At 35.8% G+C, this 14,130-nt stretch overlaps 1 protein-coding gene across 3 annotated transcripts in view; it reads left to right on the top strand.

Annotated features, from left to right (window-relative positions):
• ste14 (isoprenylcysteine carboxylmethyltransferase ste14) overlaps positions 1-9,644 on the top strand; it is a 240,951-nt gene extending 231,307 nt beyond the window's left edge. For all 3 annotated transcript variants that reach the window (XM_089594085.1, XM_014357229.2, XM_089594086.1), the window contains one exon: positions 9,238-9,644. In XM_089594085.1, the coding sequence (XP_089450211.1) occupies positions 9,238-9,423 (186 nt within the window). In that variant the 3' untranslated portion in view covers positions 9,424-9,644. The remainder of the gene's footprint in view (positions 1-9,237) is intronic.
• The last annotated feature ends 4,486 nt before the right edge of the window (positions 9,645-14,130 follow it).

Below are 14,130 nucleotides of genomic sequence, written 5' to 3'. Positions count from 1 at the left end.
TAGTTGTCCTGAACCCTTCTCAAGGACGCTGGTACTTCCTGTTCGCGCAGTGCCTTCCTTATATCAGACCATCTTGCCAAGTTTAAGGCATTCTTTACGTCTAGGATGATTAGAACACAAGTATTCCTTGTCTTGTGAACAGCTTGCCATGCCCGTTTCTTAAGGTCCATGATCTTAAGGACTTCATTAGGTATTCCGTCCGGACCTGGGGCTCCACGTCCCGGCAGTGCCGATAAGATCGCCGACAGTTCCATTTGCGTAAACAATACCTCGTTAACTACGGCTGTCTTAGTTTGCTCCTCTGCCAGATGTTCTGGGAAGATAGCCCCAACAACGTCCTGCATAAACGACGGCTCCATAAGCCCCACCGGTCCTGAGCCACTCAGTCGTTTTTTGACTATGTGGTAGCCAAGGCCCCAGATGTCTCTGTCAACCTCGACAACAAGCTTGTGCCAACAACGGATTTTGCTTTCTTTGATTGCCCTTACCAGTTTTTTCTTTACGTCCTTGTAAAGCGCCACCACCTCCTCCTCGGTGTACCAATAGTTCGGTTTATGATTAGATAGTGGCGAATTCCCGAGGCATACGTGCGTCACACCATTGTTTGATGCATCGTGTAGTGGACCCCACGAGTTGCTCTGCCTCCGCTGGTCCTGCAATAATGTTTAGATCAGCCGGAGGTGGTGCATTGGCCAGGGCTTCGCGAAGCGCTTCTTGATTGAGCCACGCACTACTTCACCCAACGTCACGCACCCTGAGTGCTTCCCGCGATGCAGCACTATGAAACTTAGCAAGTTCAAATAAAATGAACTGATGATCACTTGCTGAGTAGTCGTATACAATCCTCCAGGTAGACACCCACGTTTCCATACCTGGCGTTGCTAGTGGCACATCGACTATCAAACCCCTGGTCCCTATTAGCCTGAACGTTGCCTTGTTATTTGAGTTTAACACTGTGAGGTCGAGGCTTGAGAACATCTCCAATACAGCCCGTCCTCCGGCATCGATTTGTGGTCTACCCCAAGCGGTGGCCTTGGAATTTAGGTCGCCGGCAATGTCTACATTGCCCATCTCCCTAAACCCTCGTACGGCATTTTCTAGGGTAGCGAGCTGCTCCCAAAAAACGCCGATTGCTATGTTAGGGGAGATGTAGCAAATTACATAGGTAATGTGGCCTGATCCTGATCCACGTAAAGCCGCTTCTGACTACGGAGTCAGAGACCGGGATCTTGTCCCTATCACAGACTACTATGGCTGCTGTGCCCGTGAGCTTGCGGTACCAGTATGTTCCCAGGCGGTCACAGGACTGCTCACTTATCATGAGCAGCGCAGCTCCCTAGTCCCGGGAGCACTGGTCCACTTGCGTCTGCGAGAGCCAGGACCTCTACAAGTTGGCCTGAACGATCAGCGCCATTTCTGGTTACGTATTCCTTCAGCCGCCTTTCGCGCCCTGCATCCCACCGATTAGCGACGTGGCAGAGATCCAGCATAGGGTCCATGTCCTGGCATAGGTAGCACTTCACTTTCTTCTGGGAGCATCCACCGGCTATATGTTCCGCCTGATCGTACGTCCAGCAAGCCCTATACCGGTCAGTCCTGCTGCATTTGCTTGCAACGTGAGCAAAGCCCAGGCACCTGAAGCAGCGTTCCACCTTTACTTTGGGCCAAATCCTGCAGTTTACCCAGCCTAGCCGTATGCGGTCTTTTTTGTTGAGGACTGCAGCGGCCGTCGCGGGTGCCTCCACGTATGCGACGTGGTTGCCCCTAATGCTGATGAACAATAGTCGTTCTGGCCTCTACTAGTGCTTTTCTGAAAACGGAGCAGCTTCCACTGGCGGCTTCATGCTTGTTATCCTTCGTTGGACATAGGAAACACCATGCTGGGCTGGGACACTTTTTTCCGGTGGTTGGAGCTTCCCCACCAGAAGCAAAGCTTGGATATATTTTCTTCTTTACAGTCGCCTAAGACATGTCCATACCCTAGGCATTTGTAACATCTTGTTACTGCGAATTTTTTTCGGATTTGGCAGCTTACGAAGCCGACTCTTAATCTGCCTACATTTTCTGCTTCTTTTGCTGTGGATTTATCTACTGTAATAAGAGCTAATCTCTGACCTTTAGTATTAGATTTTAGAAGCGTTACTTTAAACTTTATACTTTGTTGTCCAAAAACCTCCAGAAAAGTCTCCTCAGCCTACTTTTTCTGAACAATAGCATCCAGGTCTCGAACCTCAAGTATCACCTTTTTATTGCCTATTACCACCATTCCTTGTCCGGCTACCGACTCTTAAACTTGCTGCGAGAATACAATCTGATCCTTAACACCTTTAGCTTTTATGAGTATGTCTTCTTTTTTGGTAGTGGCAACACTTTGGACTGCAACATCAGTCTTATCCAGGTCAAAGTTCGCCTTTATTGACTTGGGCACATGATCAAAGGTCTGCCCTTCAGCCCCTTTACTAATACTTTTGTCATCGCGTTCACTCTATTTTTTTTGGCCTTTTCTGTCGCTCTGGAGAACCTCTTCTTGTTGGCCTCTGCCTGTTGTCTTTTTCTTGGAGGACATGGCTCGCTGATGTTTCTCAAGGCTGTCTGATGGGTTCCTATTTCTTTTAACTTATTCTATTTCCTTCAGGGCAGTGTTCAAAGTTTTTTTTTGCACATGCCGACGAAAATTATCTTTTCTTTTTCCCTGTATTGCAGATATTTGAAGCATTCATTCCACTATTTACTGTAGCTCTCTTCTTTAGCAATGATAACTCTTCTAGTCATCTCGGCTGCTTTCTGGTTTTTAAGAAAAGCTTTGAGGCCTTCCTTAACGACGTTCGTAGTATTTCCATACTTTTTGGTAATAGCTCCGAGCGTGTTTTCGATCTCACTTGTTGCAGATTTAACTCCCTCAATCTCCTGGTTTTGCTTGGCCATGAATTCTACGCCATTATTTTCCATATAGGCAAGATCTTCTTAAGTCCGGTTGCTAAAAATAGTCGAATTCCTTTTTTCGCTAGCGTTGCTGCTGACACTAGAAAGACTCCTCCTTCGTTCTTTCTTGAGAAATGGCCATGGCACATTTGTGCCGCTCCTCCCTCTCTCCCAGAATCCGTGGGGCCTGCGACAGTCACCAAGACTTGCACTGGATCGGAACTGCCGGCGGATTCCCTCAGAGAGGTTACCTCCTGGGGTACAAGTTGGACATTGACGATCTTCATTTTGGCATCGTTTTTTTTTGTGACGTACTGACCCGGGAAGGCCAGTACTCTGCTTTTTTCTAAAAATAAAGATTTGGGAAAAGTAACAACCAAGGCAGCAGCCCTCTCTGTTTTCAGAGAAAAATGCTACTTGCTCGGGCCGGCCACTCTCTCTGAGTCCCACCCACGAAGAATGCCCTGGCGTTGTGTAAGACATATGAAAGTAGTGATTGCGTGTAGTGTATGTATATGAAGGTACACTACTGTTGTCTCAGCGAGACAAGTGGCAGGCATAAAAACTAACTACCGAAGCAGATAACCCGCCAAAATGAGCTGGCGTATACAATGCACTGAAAGTGCCGCCATGTTACCTCCTCAGTGGTAGTAAGCCTAGATTGGTCAGCCCACCACGTCTTTTTTGTTCATGAGGCGTGCAGCCATATCAGATGTGGTTACCCAGACTTACCCGGGCCTCATCGTCTGGCTTCAACCGCTGCCAGGCCCCATACGCCAGCCAGAGAGAGATCCCGCCGCACGCAAACCGAAAAAATTATAGCAGTAATAATATTAATACTAATAATAATAATAATAATAATAATAATAATAATAATATAATAATAAAAATAATAATCATAATAACAATAGTAATAATAATGATAATGGAAATTGTAATAAACATAATGATGATGACGATGATGATAATAATAATAATTATTATTATTATTATAACAATAGTAGCATTAACAATAAAATATTTGGAATATGTCAATATTCTAGATCATTATAGAAAATGCTAAGGTATCACGAAAATAGGGGGAGCTCAGGGTAATTTTTAAAATAATGGGGCTGTGGGGTTGGCAAGAGATTTCTTCATAAAATTAAACCAAATTAAATCACGAATAAACTAAACTTCCTTTATTTTTTATAATAGAGGGTCAATAAGGCTTTAAGGGAGCTCAGAAATAATAGAATATAACGTTTATTATTAAAAAATCTTCACTTTTTTAAGTATCAAACAACGTAAACACGTAACATTTGTTTTAGTACACTGTACCTTCCTCAGACGTAAAGGATTATCAACTTAACGTTATTAGCTTTATAAGTCATTACTATGATACAAACACATAAATTTATAGGCACTATGTCAATAAAAACGTTTATAATATGCGTAGCTTGCACGATATACATTTTTTAATCTTAACTTCGCACCTAAAAGCTCCTACTAGAAAAAAAATCTTTTCTCCTATATCCTTGCACATAAATTGTCAAGTATAGATATTGTATGTTACATTTATGTCATATCAACATTAATTTTTAATTTATAAGCAAGAGTTTTCATCAAATACCGGATGTCCCATATTAAATTGAAATGTCGATGACAGCGGAAATCACTTTGAAAACCACACTGATGCGATTCGTAACACCATATAGTGGTCACTTGTCTAATCCTACATCATAACAAGACAAACGTATAACCCAAAGCTGTCAAAAATTTCAATCTTGCCAATTGATACATATTTTAATTTTAAATTTTCGTGTGGACAAAAATTTTAATCGCTTCCACCCCCCCCCCCCTAGACTTAGCTCTCTGTTACTCATGCATGTTAGTAAAAATTTTTTTCTTGTACTATATTCATTGAGATCCATTAGTTAAAAATAAAAAAAATTGTTTCATTTAATGCCACCAATTAATGGTTATGGGGGTTAATAGAAAAGTTACGAATTTCCGGCAAAAGTCTAAAAAATCTACAAAAATTATTTTCATCGCAACAGCTCTAACTTTTAAACGCAGGCACTAAATGGAACAAAATTTTTCTTCAATCGATAAGGCTTAACCCTAGTTTTTACTTAATCTGAGTTAAAATACTTTTACCATACTAGCAGCTCAGCTACACGTATCAGAAGCAGATATATTTCGTTCGAAAATTGACCTATACGAAATATCATGTATCTTTTGACCCAAAAATTCTTTAGTAGAATCGCTTTAGATGTTTGTTGAATATAGTATTTGAAATAAAACTACAATAAAAAATAATTTTCTCAACCAGGTTTTTTTTAAACGATTCTTTAAGACATTTTGATCAACTTACGGCATAATCATCCATGTATGTAAAATTGTACATTTACTTTTCCAATTCTTATCCACTAAATACAATTCTTAATAATACAACAATATATAACATAGACAGATAACATAGATAATATTAAAATTTACGCCAAAAAGTTTCTATCTGGCTATAGGTGGTACGGAACGGTGCGAGATGGCTCATAACTATTCTCTCTAACAAAAAAACTACAGAAAAACTCAATTATTAATTTGTAATCTTCGAAGTGATTCTGGGATACATAGAGGTTAGGTGAGCATCATTTGAAATAGAACTACGTAATATAGGAAGATATTGTACAGTCTTTTAGGTGAGGTTCACCACAATTTTATCTACATCTGCCTTAGTACCCAACTCGGCCCCTCTACCGTTCCCTACAAATAAGGAATAGTTCATAATCCTTTTTTGTTTAAGCCAAATAAAACATCAGTTAGGACCCTCTACAGCAGTCCCGCAACATTCGAAACATACTAAAATCCGTCATAGCATTAACAACATTTATTACTTTTATGGTTTTGATGTTTAAGAAATTAAGGTGTGGTTCTTGATGTATTACTACATTCAATGATTCTAAAAGATACTAATATAATAGAAAGATGAACATACTGTTTTTTTCAACAAACTAAATTTAGCATAATTTTTTAATAAATTTTTTTAAAGAAATATTATTGCCATGCTAAGTCTTAGTTCTACAAATTTACATACTCAATCATTTTATTCACAACATGAAATAGTTCGTGCACATCTTTTCTCATTTTGCAACATTTAATGATTAAAGAAAAAATATCTTTTCTCGTTTTTTTAAGTTCACGCTAAAATAAATGAAAATTAAAGTCATGTTTCTACATCAATACGATAGACATCGTCCTCCAATCATTTAAAAATAGTCTTTATACGTTTGTTACGTCCTAACTTCCAAGTAAAAGGTGGAACTCTTAGATTCAATCTACAAACAAATAAATTTAATTTTTGTTTGTCAGGAAGTAGTAGCTCGCCCAAAGATTTTATTTAATTTTAATTTAGTATACTATCAGTTTGTTCAGTCCGCAATGTGGTTTAAAGTTTCGCCGAGTAATATGTGTGAAGTGATATTAGTGTGTCATGCGGCGCGCGAACTGACGTCTGACCTACTGTATGAGATTCTATTTATTGTAATGAATTTAAGTGGCTGTGAATTTAAATTTGTCTTTTATCTTATGCCCTTCTAACCATCTTTGTAGTACGAAAGTGAGTTTATTTTTACTCTGTATTCAAATTATTAAGTAAAGCTTAAGCTTTTTTTTTCATTAGTCAAAATTTTTAATTATAAGAAGTATTTAAATTTGTAATGTATAACGTTAATAAAAATCGTTGTTTGTATATGATTCAACTATTCTAGGAGTAAAGAAAAAATTTCCAATTTATCTCAATTGGTGACATTCTTGTATGTGAAGAATTCTATCATAAAAACAAAGAGATTCTAGAATCTCTTTAGTAAACTTTGTAAGCTAACAATTATATTTAAAACACTATAATGAAATTTTAAACACATTTCTTAGCTTCACCATTTTTAATAAATGAATGGTGTATTAAGGTGCTTCATGTAAAAATTAAAAAACTGGGATATCGAGGTAAAACTTGAAAAGTTGTTATAAATCTTCTATATATCTCTCTGAAAAATTTCAGATAGGCTTATAGGATAAAATCACAAGATCGAGTCATTTAAAAATTGAAGTTGAGCACTCGTATAACACGGGCTCTTATGGACGTACACAATTTTAATACCATAAGTCATGCGATTACTTTTCGTAGAACTGAGCTAGAATGACCAAAAACTAGAGTAATAAACTAAAAGTCGTCTTCTTTATATTAGTGTGTTAAAAATTGTACCTTATAGAACCAAACTGAAAGATATTGATTTAAACACCATCATGCATTGCCATTTACTATGTTAAAAGCATAAGCAAGAGTGGACTGCTTATTTTTGAGGTTAATCGCAATTACATAGAATGGTTTTTAGAAACTTTTATATTGGATATTGTAATCTACAATGTGATATGGGTGTTGTTTTTCATTTAATTAAGGATACTTAATAACATTTTTATGATTATTGACAACTTCAACAAATATTATCTATTCAATTCACATTTCACGCATGAATTACCTCAAACAAGGACTCAAACAAAAGAGAATTCTTTTACTGATTACAATTTGAAAAATAAGACTTATCCATGTACATATCAAATAAATAACTAATTTCTCAAAATCTATGAAGGTTGATTCCTTAAATTTGTAAACATTACTATAAATATGATTTTTAGGTTCAAACCACTTTTTGATAGCCCAAGAATTCATTCAAATTAATAAATACTCTGACTTTAGAAGGGCTTTTGGCTATAAATCAATGACAAACTATGTAAATTAATATAGGAAAATATTCCAAGATTAGTTTTTGCAATTTTAATAATGTGCGTCAGAGAGACACCGGACATTTATTATATGTCAATATTTTTGAATAAGTAGAACAATTTATTAGTGAAATTAAAAGTTAACGTAAATAAGCTAACATTAACACGATTTTTTGACAAGTTAAAAAATAACATTATTAATGTAATTTTTTTTTTTTTTTTTTTTTCGGGTTACTGTGACAGCTCTTAAGCCAAGTCGCCGGGGCCACGCCACCCACTTACCACCTATGTAAGTGTGTATTGCCGCACCCATTTACCAATCCTTAAGCTGATATTATACCTATTAAACCATAGGCACAGTGGAAGTATCTTCCTTGAAACACCTAGCCAGTACAGCTGACACTCTCTACACCAATGGTGCATCGGGTCCACTCGCCGTTGTGTAGCCTTTCCCTGAAGAAGACTTCGTATTTCTACTCCTCGTCTACTCCTCGCCAGTTAAGCCGGCGCTCTCTGCCGAAGCATCGGATCCAGGCTAATTAGCATCCCTGGAGAAGTCCCATGTTTCAGGAACCACTCTTCGCCGGTAAGGCCGGCGATCTCTGCCTGGCGCATCGGATCCGCTAATCCCTACGTCCTAACACTATTCTGCATTCACCCAGGCCCGAAGACCTGTGCACTGAGAAAGATTTGGCGCCGTCAGAGTACCACCGGTAGTACAGTGCTAGTTAGAAAGTTTAGTGCATCAGCAATACCAGTTGAGACGAGAGCTGCACAAGACCTGTATATGCGATGCACCTAACCTATGATACATACGTCGAACCATACTATAGGTAACGCTACTATACTTGGGCTCGTACGTACGCTGTTCCGACTGGGATACCTGCTATCCCAGTAGTCAGAGACAGCAGACTAATAGTGATTTGGTATAGCTGCTGTAGGTGGAGGGACAACTGCAGCACCAAATCTTTCTCAGTGTGGGGCAAGGAAAAAATCCTGGAATTATTCAAAAGGAAAATTCCACGGAAAAACCCGCTCCGAAACAGTCGGGGTTACATAGGAACTTTTCCCGATAAAAACAGTTTTTGAAAAAATCTGCATTCGCCGGGAATCGAACTCACGACCCCTAGAACAGCATTGTATCAGTAACAAGCACGCTTACTACTGAGCCAACGCCGCTCCTTATTATTAATATAATTTTTAAAGCACCCTTTGTATCACAAGTATTATATGGATAAAATTTAATGGAATTTAACATAAACCGCCGTTATACGGACGTAGTTATGGATCGTTACTAAACAAAACATTCACTGATTGCAAACATACTAAAAACATATTTCTACAATTTTACTGTTCTTAAACACTGTTGGGTGAGGAACATAAACTAGTATTGCTTAAAAAGCTATCCATCCTTTATTTGTTAAGCTCCCATTTTATTGTATAGATAACAATAAGTAAAGTTAATACAGTTTGTTGATACTTAAAATTTATTTATATTCATTTATAAACAATAAATATTTAAAATAATTAATAACGAATATTATATCTGCATTTCAGTTGATTTTACAAAATCCGTTATGTCTTACAACGTACACCATTATATCATGGAGATTTTTTAAGGAAAGAATAACCATTGAAGAATCCAGCTTATTGAAGTTTTTTGGAAGCTCATACATAGTATATCAAAGTAAAGTTGGCACAGGTCTACCGTTCATCTTTGGTTACAAGAGAAATATACCTTGAAGAAACTACCTTATGTTGATGGATACTAACAAGGGAGGGCAGGCAAGTGTGTGTAACCGATTTCGCTGAAACTGGGCATATGAGTAGAGTACAACAAAATATTGGACATGTATTTTTTTTAGCTGTTCATATGCAGTTTAAAGGGGTGAAACCCACCCTTCAAGATGATCCCCGAAAACATTTTTCACATAATTCTCCCCCATCTCCATAATTTTTGTTAAAACGAGATGAAAGTTGTATCTTTTGAAAAAGGTGATCAAATAATGATGATTTGGACATCAAAGCTTACATCTCCTTTTTTTAAGGGTTAGAAATCCATATTTTTAGTAACAGTTTGTAATGAAAATTTGTAAAGAAACTCAATTTTGTAATAGGGTCAGTAAACCTACAATGGGGGTGGTATTCACAAGAATGCCAACACACATTTACTTCATCTTTTTGTTTTACGTGTTAACAACGTTTTTTTTATAATTTTTGAGTTTCTTTACAAATTTTCATTACAAACTGTTACTAAAAATATGAATTTTAAACCCTTAAAACATAGGAGATGCAACCCTTGTTGTCCAAATTATCATTATTTAATCACCTTTTTCAAAAGACACAACTTCCATCTTGTTTTAACAGAAAATATAGAGATGGAGGCGAGTTATGTGGAAAAAGCTGTTTTTCGGGAGTGATCTTTGAGGGTGAATTTTACTCCTTTAACCTGCATATGGGCATTTAAAAAAAATAGGTGTCTAATATTTTTTTATACTTTACTTATTTGCCCAGTTTCAGGAAAATCAGTTACACACACTTACCTGCCCTCCTTTGTAAGTGATAAATAAAAAAAAAAAAATTACTTTCAAAATTTTTTTTGACTTTTTATTTAAAACTCTGTTATATTTCGAACTAAACACTATCAATCATATAATAAATATCTCGTACAATACAATCTTTATGATTAATGTTTAAGCTTTTAATTTTCAGTCTAAACCTTACTTATTTACTGGCCAAATTGAATCAAAAAATTTACTCACGATAAGTTATTAAAATGCATGTGCCTGTAAAAGACAGAGAGAGAGAGAGAGTGAAAGAGAGTGAGTGAGTGAGTATGTGTGTAATACAATACGAATAATATATTATTTTGTTGTCTCATACCATCAACAATCGATGGATTGTTTCTTTTTCCTATGACTTTAGTCTACATATTTTAGAAACTACCCATATATTTTCTTTAACATAATTCTTTGTCCTCCAGAATTCTGGTTCCTCGGAAACCTTATACACCGTGTTTGATTACCAGCTATAGCAAAATTTCTACATTTTAAAAATAAGGCTAGTACTCTTGACACTTAAAATTTCCAGGCATATCAAATCAGTTATCCAACGAACCCTTTTAGAGAAGGTTTTCTATAGTACTGTAAAAATACGACGTTGTTTTTGGACCTAGTACTCAGCATGATAAGTCTGCACTACTAGTGCTGTGTGATGGCCACAAATTGAACTCGAACTTCCTGTGCTGTTATCATTCAAACGAGAGTACGAATAAATAAATTGTACAAGGGAGTATAACATTTATCGTAGTTATGACTGCAAAATAAGTGCATGCATTTTTTATTACTTCGTTTGATTACAGAAGTTGCAAAATTGTCTCCCTTTTGTAAAATATTTAAAGTGCTAAAAACAAATCACTAGTACACTGAAACTTCGATGTCTAATATCTCCGCCAATACACACTGTTTAAAAATAAATTTTTTTTAGAAAAATTGCTCCCAAGCTACTTGAATTGTCTCCGTCATTACTCGTATTGTATATTCATTACTTATACTTAGGACTTGAAAAGGCTCCTTCCCAAAGAGGAGAGAAACGTCATCAGGGGAATAAATTACAGTTTTTAACAGCAACAGCCATTGGTGTCAGTATTTATTGCATTTCAACTCTAATATTATTTAACTGAATGAAACAAAATCATAAATTTTATACTGGTTAAAATGTTTTAGCTGTGTAGCTGCAGGTTTTACCTTTGCTGTACATTTAAAACACTTAAGTACATATCCCAAGTGATTGTAGACTGAGTTATTTGGCACGAAGGTTCACATGCAGTTACAACAAAGGTGGTACTATAAGGTTTAGTTTGCCTAGATAATAACAAATATAATTAAATAATCATGTATATGTATAATTTTTAATATGTATGTCCAACTAGTTATAATAAAAAAAAAATCATTGTACAAAAGAAATTGACCCTGGACAAAAGATGTTGCTGTCACAAAAGATGTCGTTTAGAAGTATGGTGATATTTAGAGGTAGGATGAATTTGTAGATGATATGCTGCGCATCCTATATGTTCATAATATTGTAGTTATCTAACCCAAACATGGTATGGCGCTTCAGTCTTACATGGAGATTATATATATCCTTCAATGCTAATGCTTAAGGATTTCTTCCTTTATTTGATGTATGCTAATCGCATTTTTGTAAGTTCACCTATTTATTACTTTTATATTGCGAAAATTGCAATCAAAATAAAGAAAAGAGGTCGAAAACCAGCAGCTAGCCCTTCCGATATTCTGGATTTAGATATGAAATTTATGAAAATAATAAATTCAAAAGAAAAGAGATAAAGTATGGACAGAGATTTCCAATTCTATGAACAATGTAATGTAACCAATAAATGTGTATTTTCAAGTAAGTAATGATCGCCATAATTTAAAACATAATTATAAGCAAGCAAAGGATTGAGTTATCCGTCAAGATCACGCTGAGAAATCTGAAGAAAACTAGAGTGACGGCAACATAGAGTGTAGTTCCAATATAGAAGAAAACTATTGTGATGATGATTAAGTGAAAGAAGTGGGAGACAAAGAATATTTAAGTAGTGTTCAAAATCAATCAAAAAAATCAAAAAAAAAATTGTCTACAGTTCTCCATTCTTACAAGCCAAGAAATTTGGGATACAATAAAACCTTCAACTGTGACTTGGTCACACAGGTGAATGTTTAGAATGCAATGCTTTTTTAGGAATTAAAATTGTAGGGAATCGCAGTGATAATAATGGAGGTATTAATTTTATCGGCAATACTATTGACACAACAGAACTGCCTCACATAAAGAAAAGATGCTTGGCAGGTGAAAGGAGACTCGCAGTGAAAGGTGAATTACTGACCATGAAAGCAAAACAGTAGAGACTGAAAACAGCTTATCGAGAAATGAATCATGCTGACTATAAGTCTCCTATGTTAAGTAATTTGTCTTCTTTATGGAAATCTAAGCAAGAAGCTTGAATTGAAAAATTGAGAATCCTCAAAGGTTCTACTTTAATGCAGTCTTTGACAGATTTAAAGTCCAAACAAGAATTTAAAAAATTTATCAAGGATGTTGGCTGTGATAAAGGTCATGTATTGTACTGGTTACCTGAACAAATTTCTCCACACTATGATCCAATGTCACTAGATGCGACATCATCTGTTGTTTTGAAAAAGATGCGAGACAGAAATAACGCTGATATTTAACTACAATACTGAGTATTTACATAGAATCAATGATTGTTCCTGTATCCCAAATGCTTTTTGAAAAAAAAACTGATACAAATTTTATTTCTTATTGGTTAAATGAGCAAATAAAAAATGGAGCCCATATTCCCCAGTATGTTGTAACGGACATGGGTAAGGCCATTCAAAATGCTGTGGGTTTAAGTTTAAATATTACGATATTTCAAATGTACAATGATCAATGTTGTTTAGCAGTGATGCAAACGTACAAAATTGAACACATCACTTAGGATTGACGTAGCTTATTTTATAAATGCAGTGGTCGGGTGGCTCTGTTTTTTTGACGAAACAGACTACAAAGTACAGTTATTTTTTACAAAAACCCTTGATTTTATGACAACAGTTAGTGGTTTAAAGCAGTTCGATAAACTTTTGGAAAGCTTGTCAACTTTGCCATTTAGTCGATTTTATTACTCTACTTGCAAATAAGCCTATGAGTTTATTGTGATTTGTTTAAGAACTTTCACTTTAGATGAATATGTTTTGTCAAAAGCTAGTCAAGATCACTTAAAAATTGGTAACGATTTAGAAGATTACATAAAAATGAATTCTACAGAAGAAACTTTAATTAATACTTGCTTAAATGTCATCAAAAATAGAGTCGAAGACTTTATCGGTAACAGCAGCAGATATATTTTCACTCAAAAAAATGGCTATTTTTTACCAGATTTTGGGAACCGTCTTATCGATATATATCATGAATTTCCATGTTGGACCAAAGTCATGAATGATTATTTTGATAATCCAAATGACGTTGTTACTTCAGCTTGTGCTGAAACATATTTTGGTCAAACTAAAGATTTCTTACTTGAGGATATAAGAACTGAAAGATTAGATAAATTTTTAATCGTACATTTAAGATCAATTGATTCTAAAATGAAACTTGCTAGAGCAAAATTTATGAACATTATACCGAATAAAAATGTCAAGCCCAAAAATATCCAAACTGTTGACAAACACAAACATTTATCTGAAATCCAAAGGTGGAAAAATGAGTTTCCGAAAATTCAACAGGATAGTTCCATTGATTTAAGTAAACAGGATAATACAACTGAAGGTATGTATGACCTTATCTATGATCAAGAATTAAACTTTTCCCAACGCCATGAATTTTTACAAAAAGAGCCACGTATAAGCAATGCACTGAATATACTCAATCATTCTTCTAGTAGCT

The sequence above is a fragment of the Copidosoma floridanum genome, unplaced genomic scaffold (genome assembly GCF_036245765.1).
Source record: "Copidosoma floridanum isolate Cflo_tuat_1 unplaced genomic scaffold, Cflo_Japanese_pri ptg000020l, whole genome shotgun sequence".
Lineage (NCBI taxonomy): Eukaryota > Metazoa > Arthropoda > Insecta > Hymenoptera > Encyrtidae > Copidosoma > Copidosoma floridanum.
The sequence above is the reverse complement of the archived record's forward strand: the minus strand, read 5'-3'. Positions and strand labels throughout refer to the sequence as shown.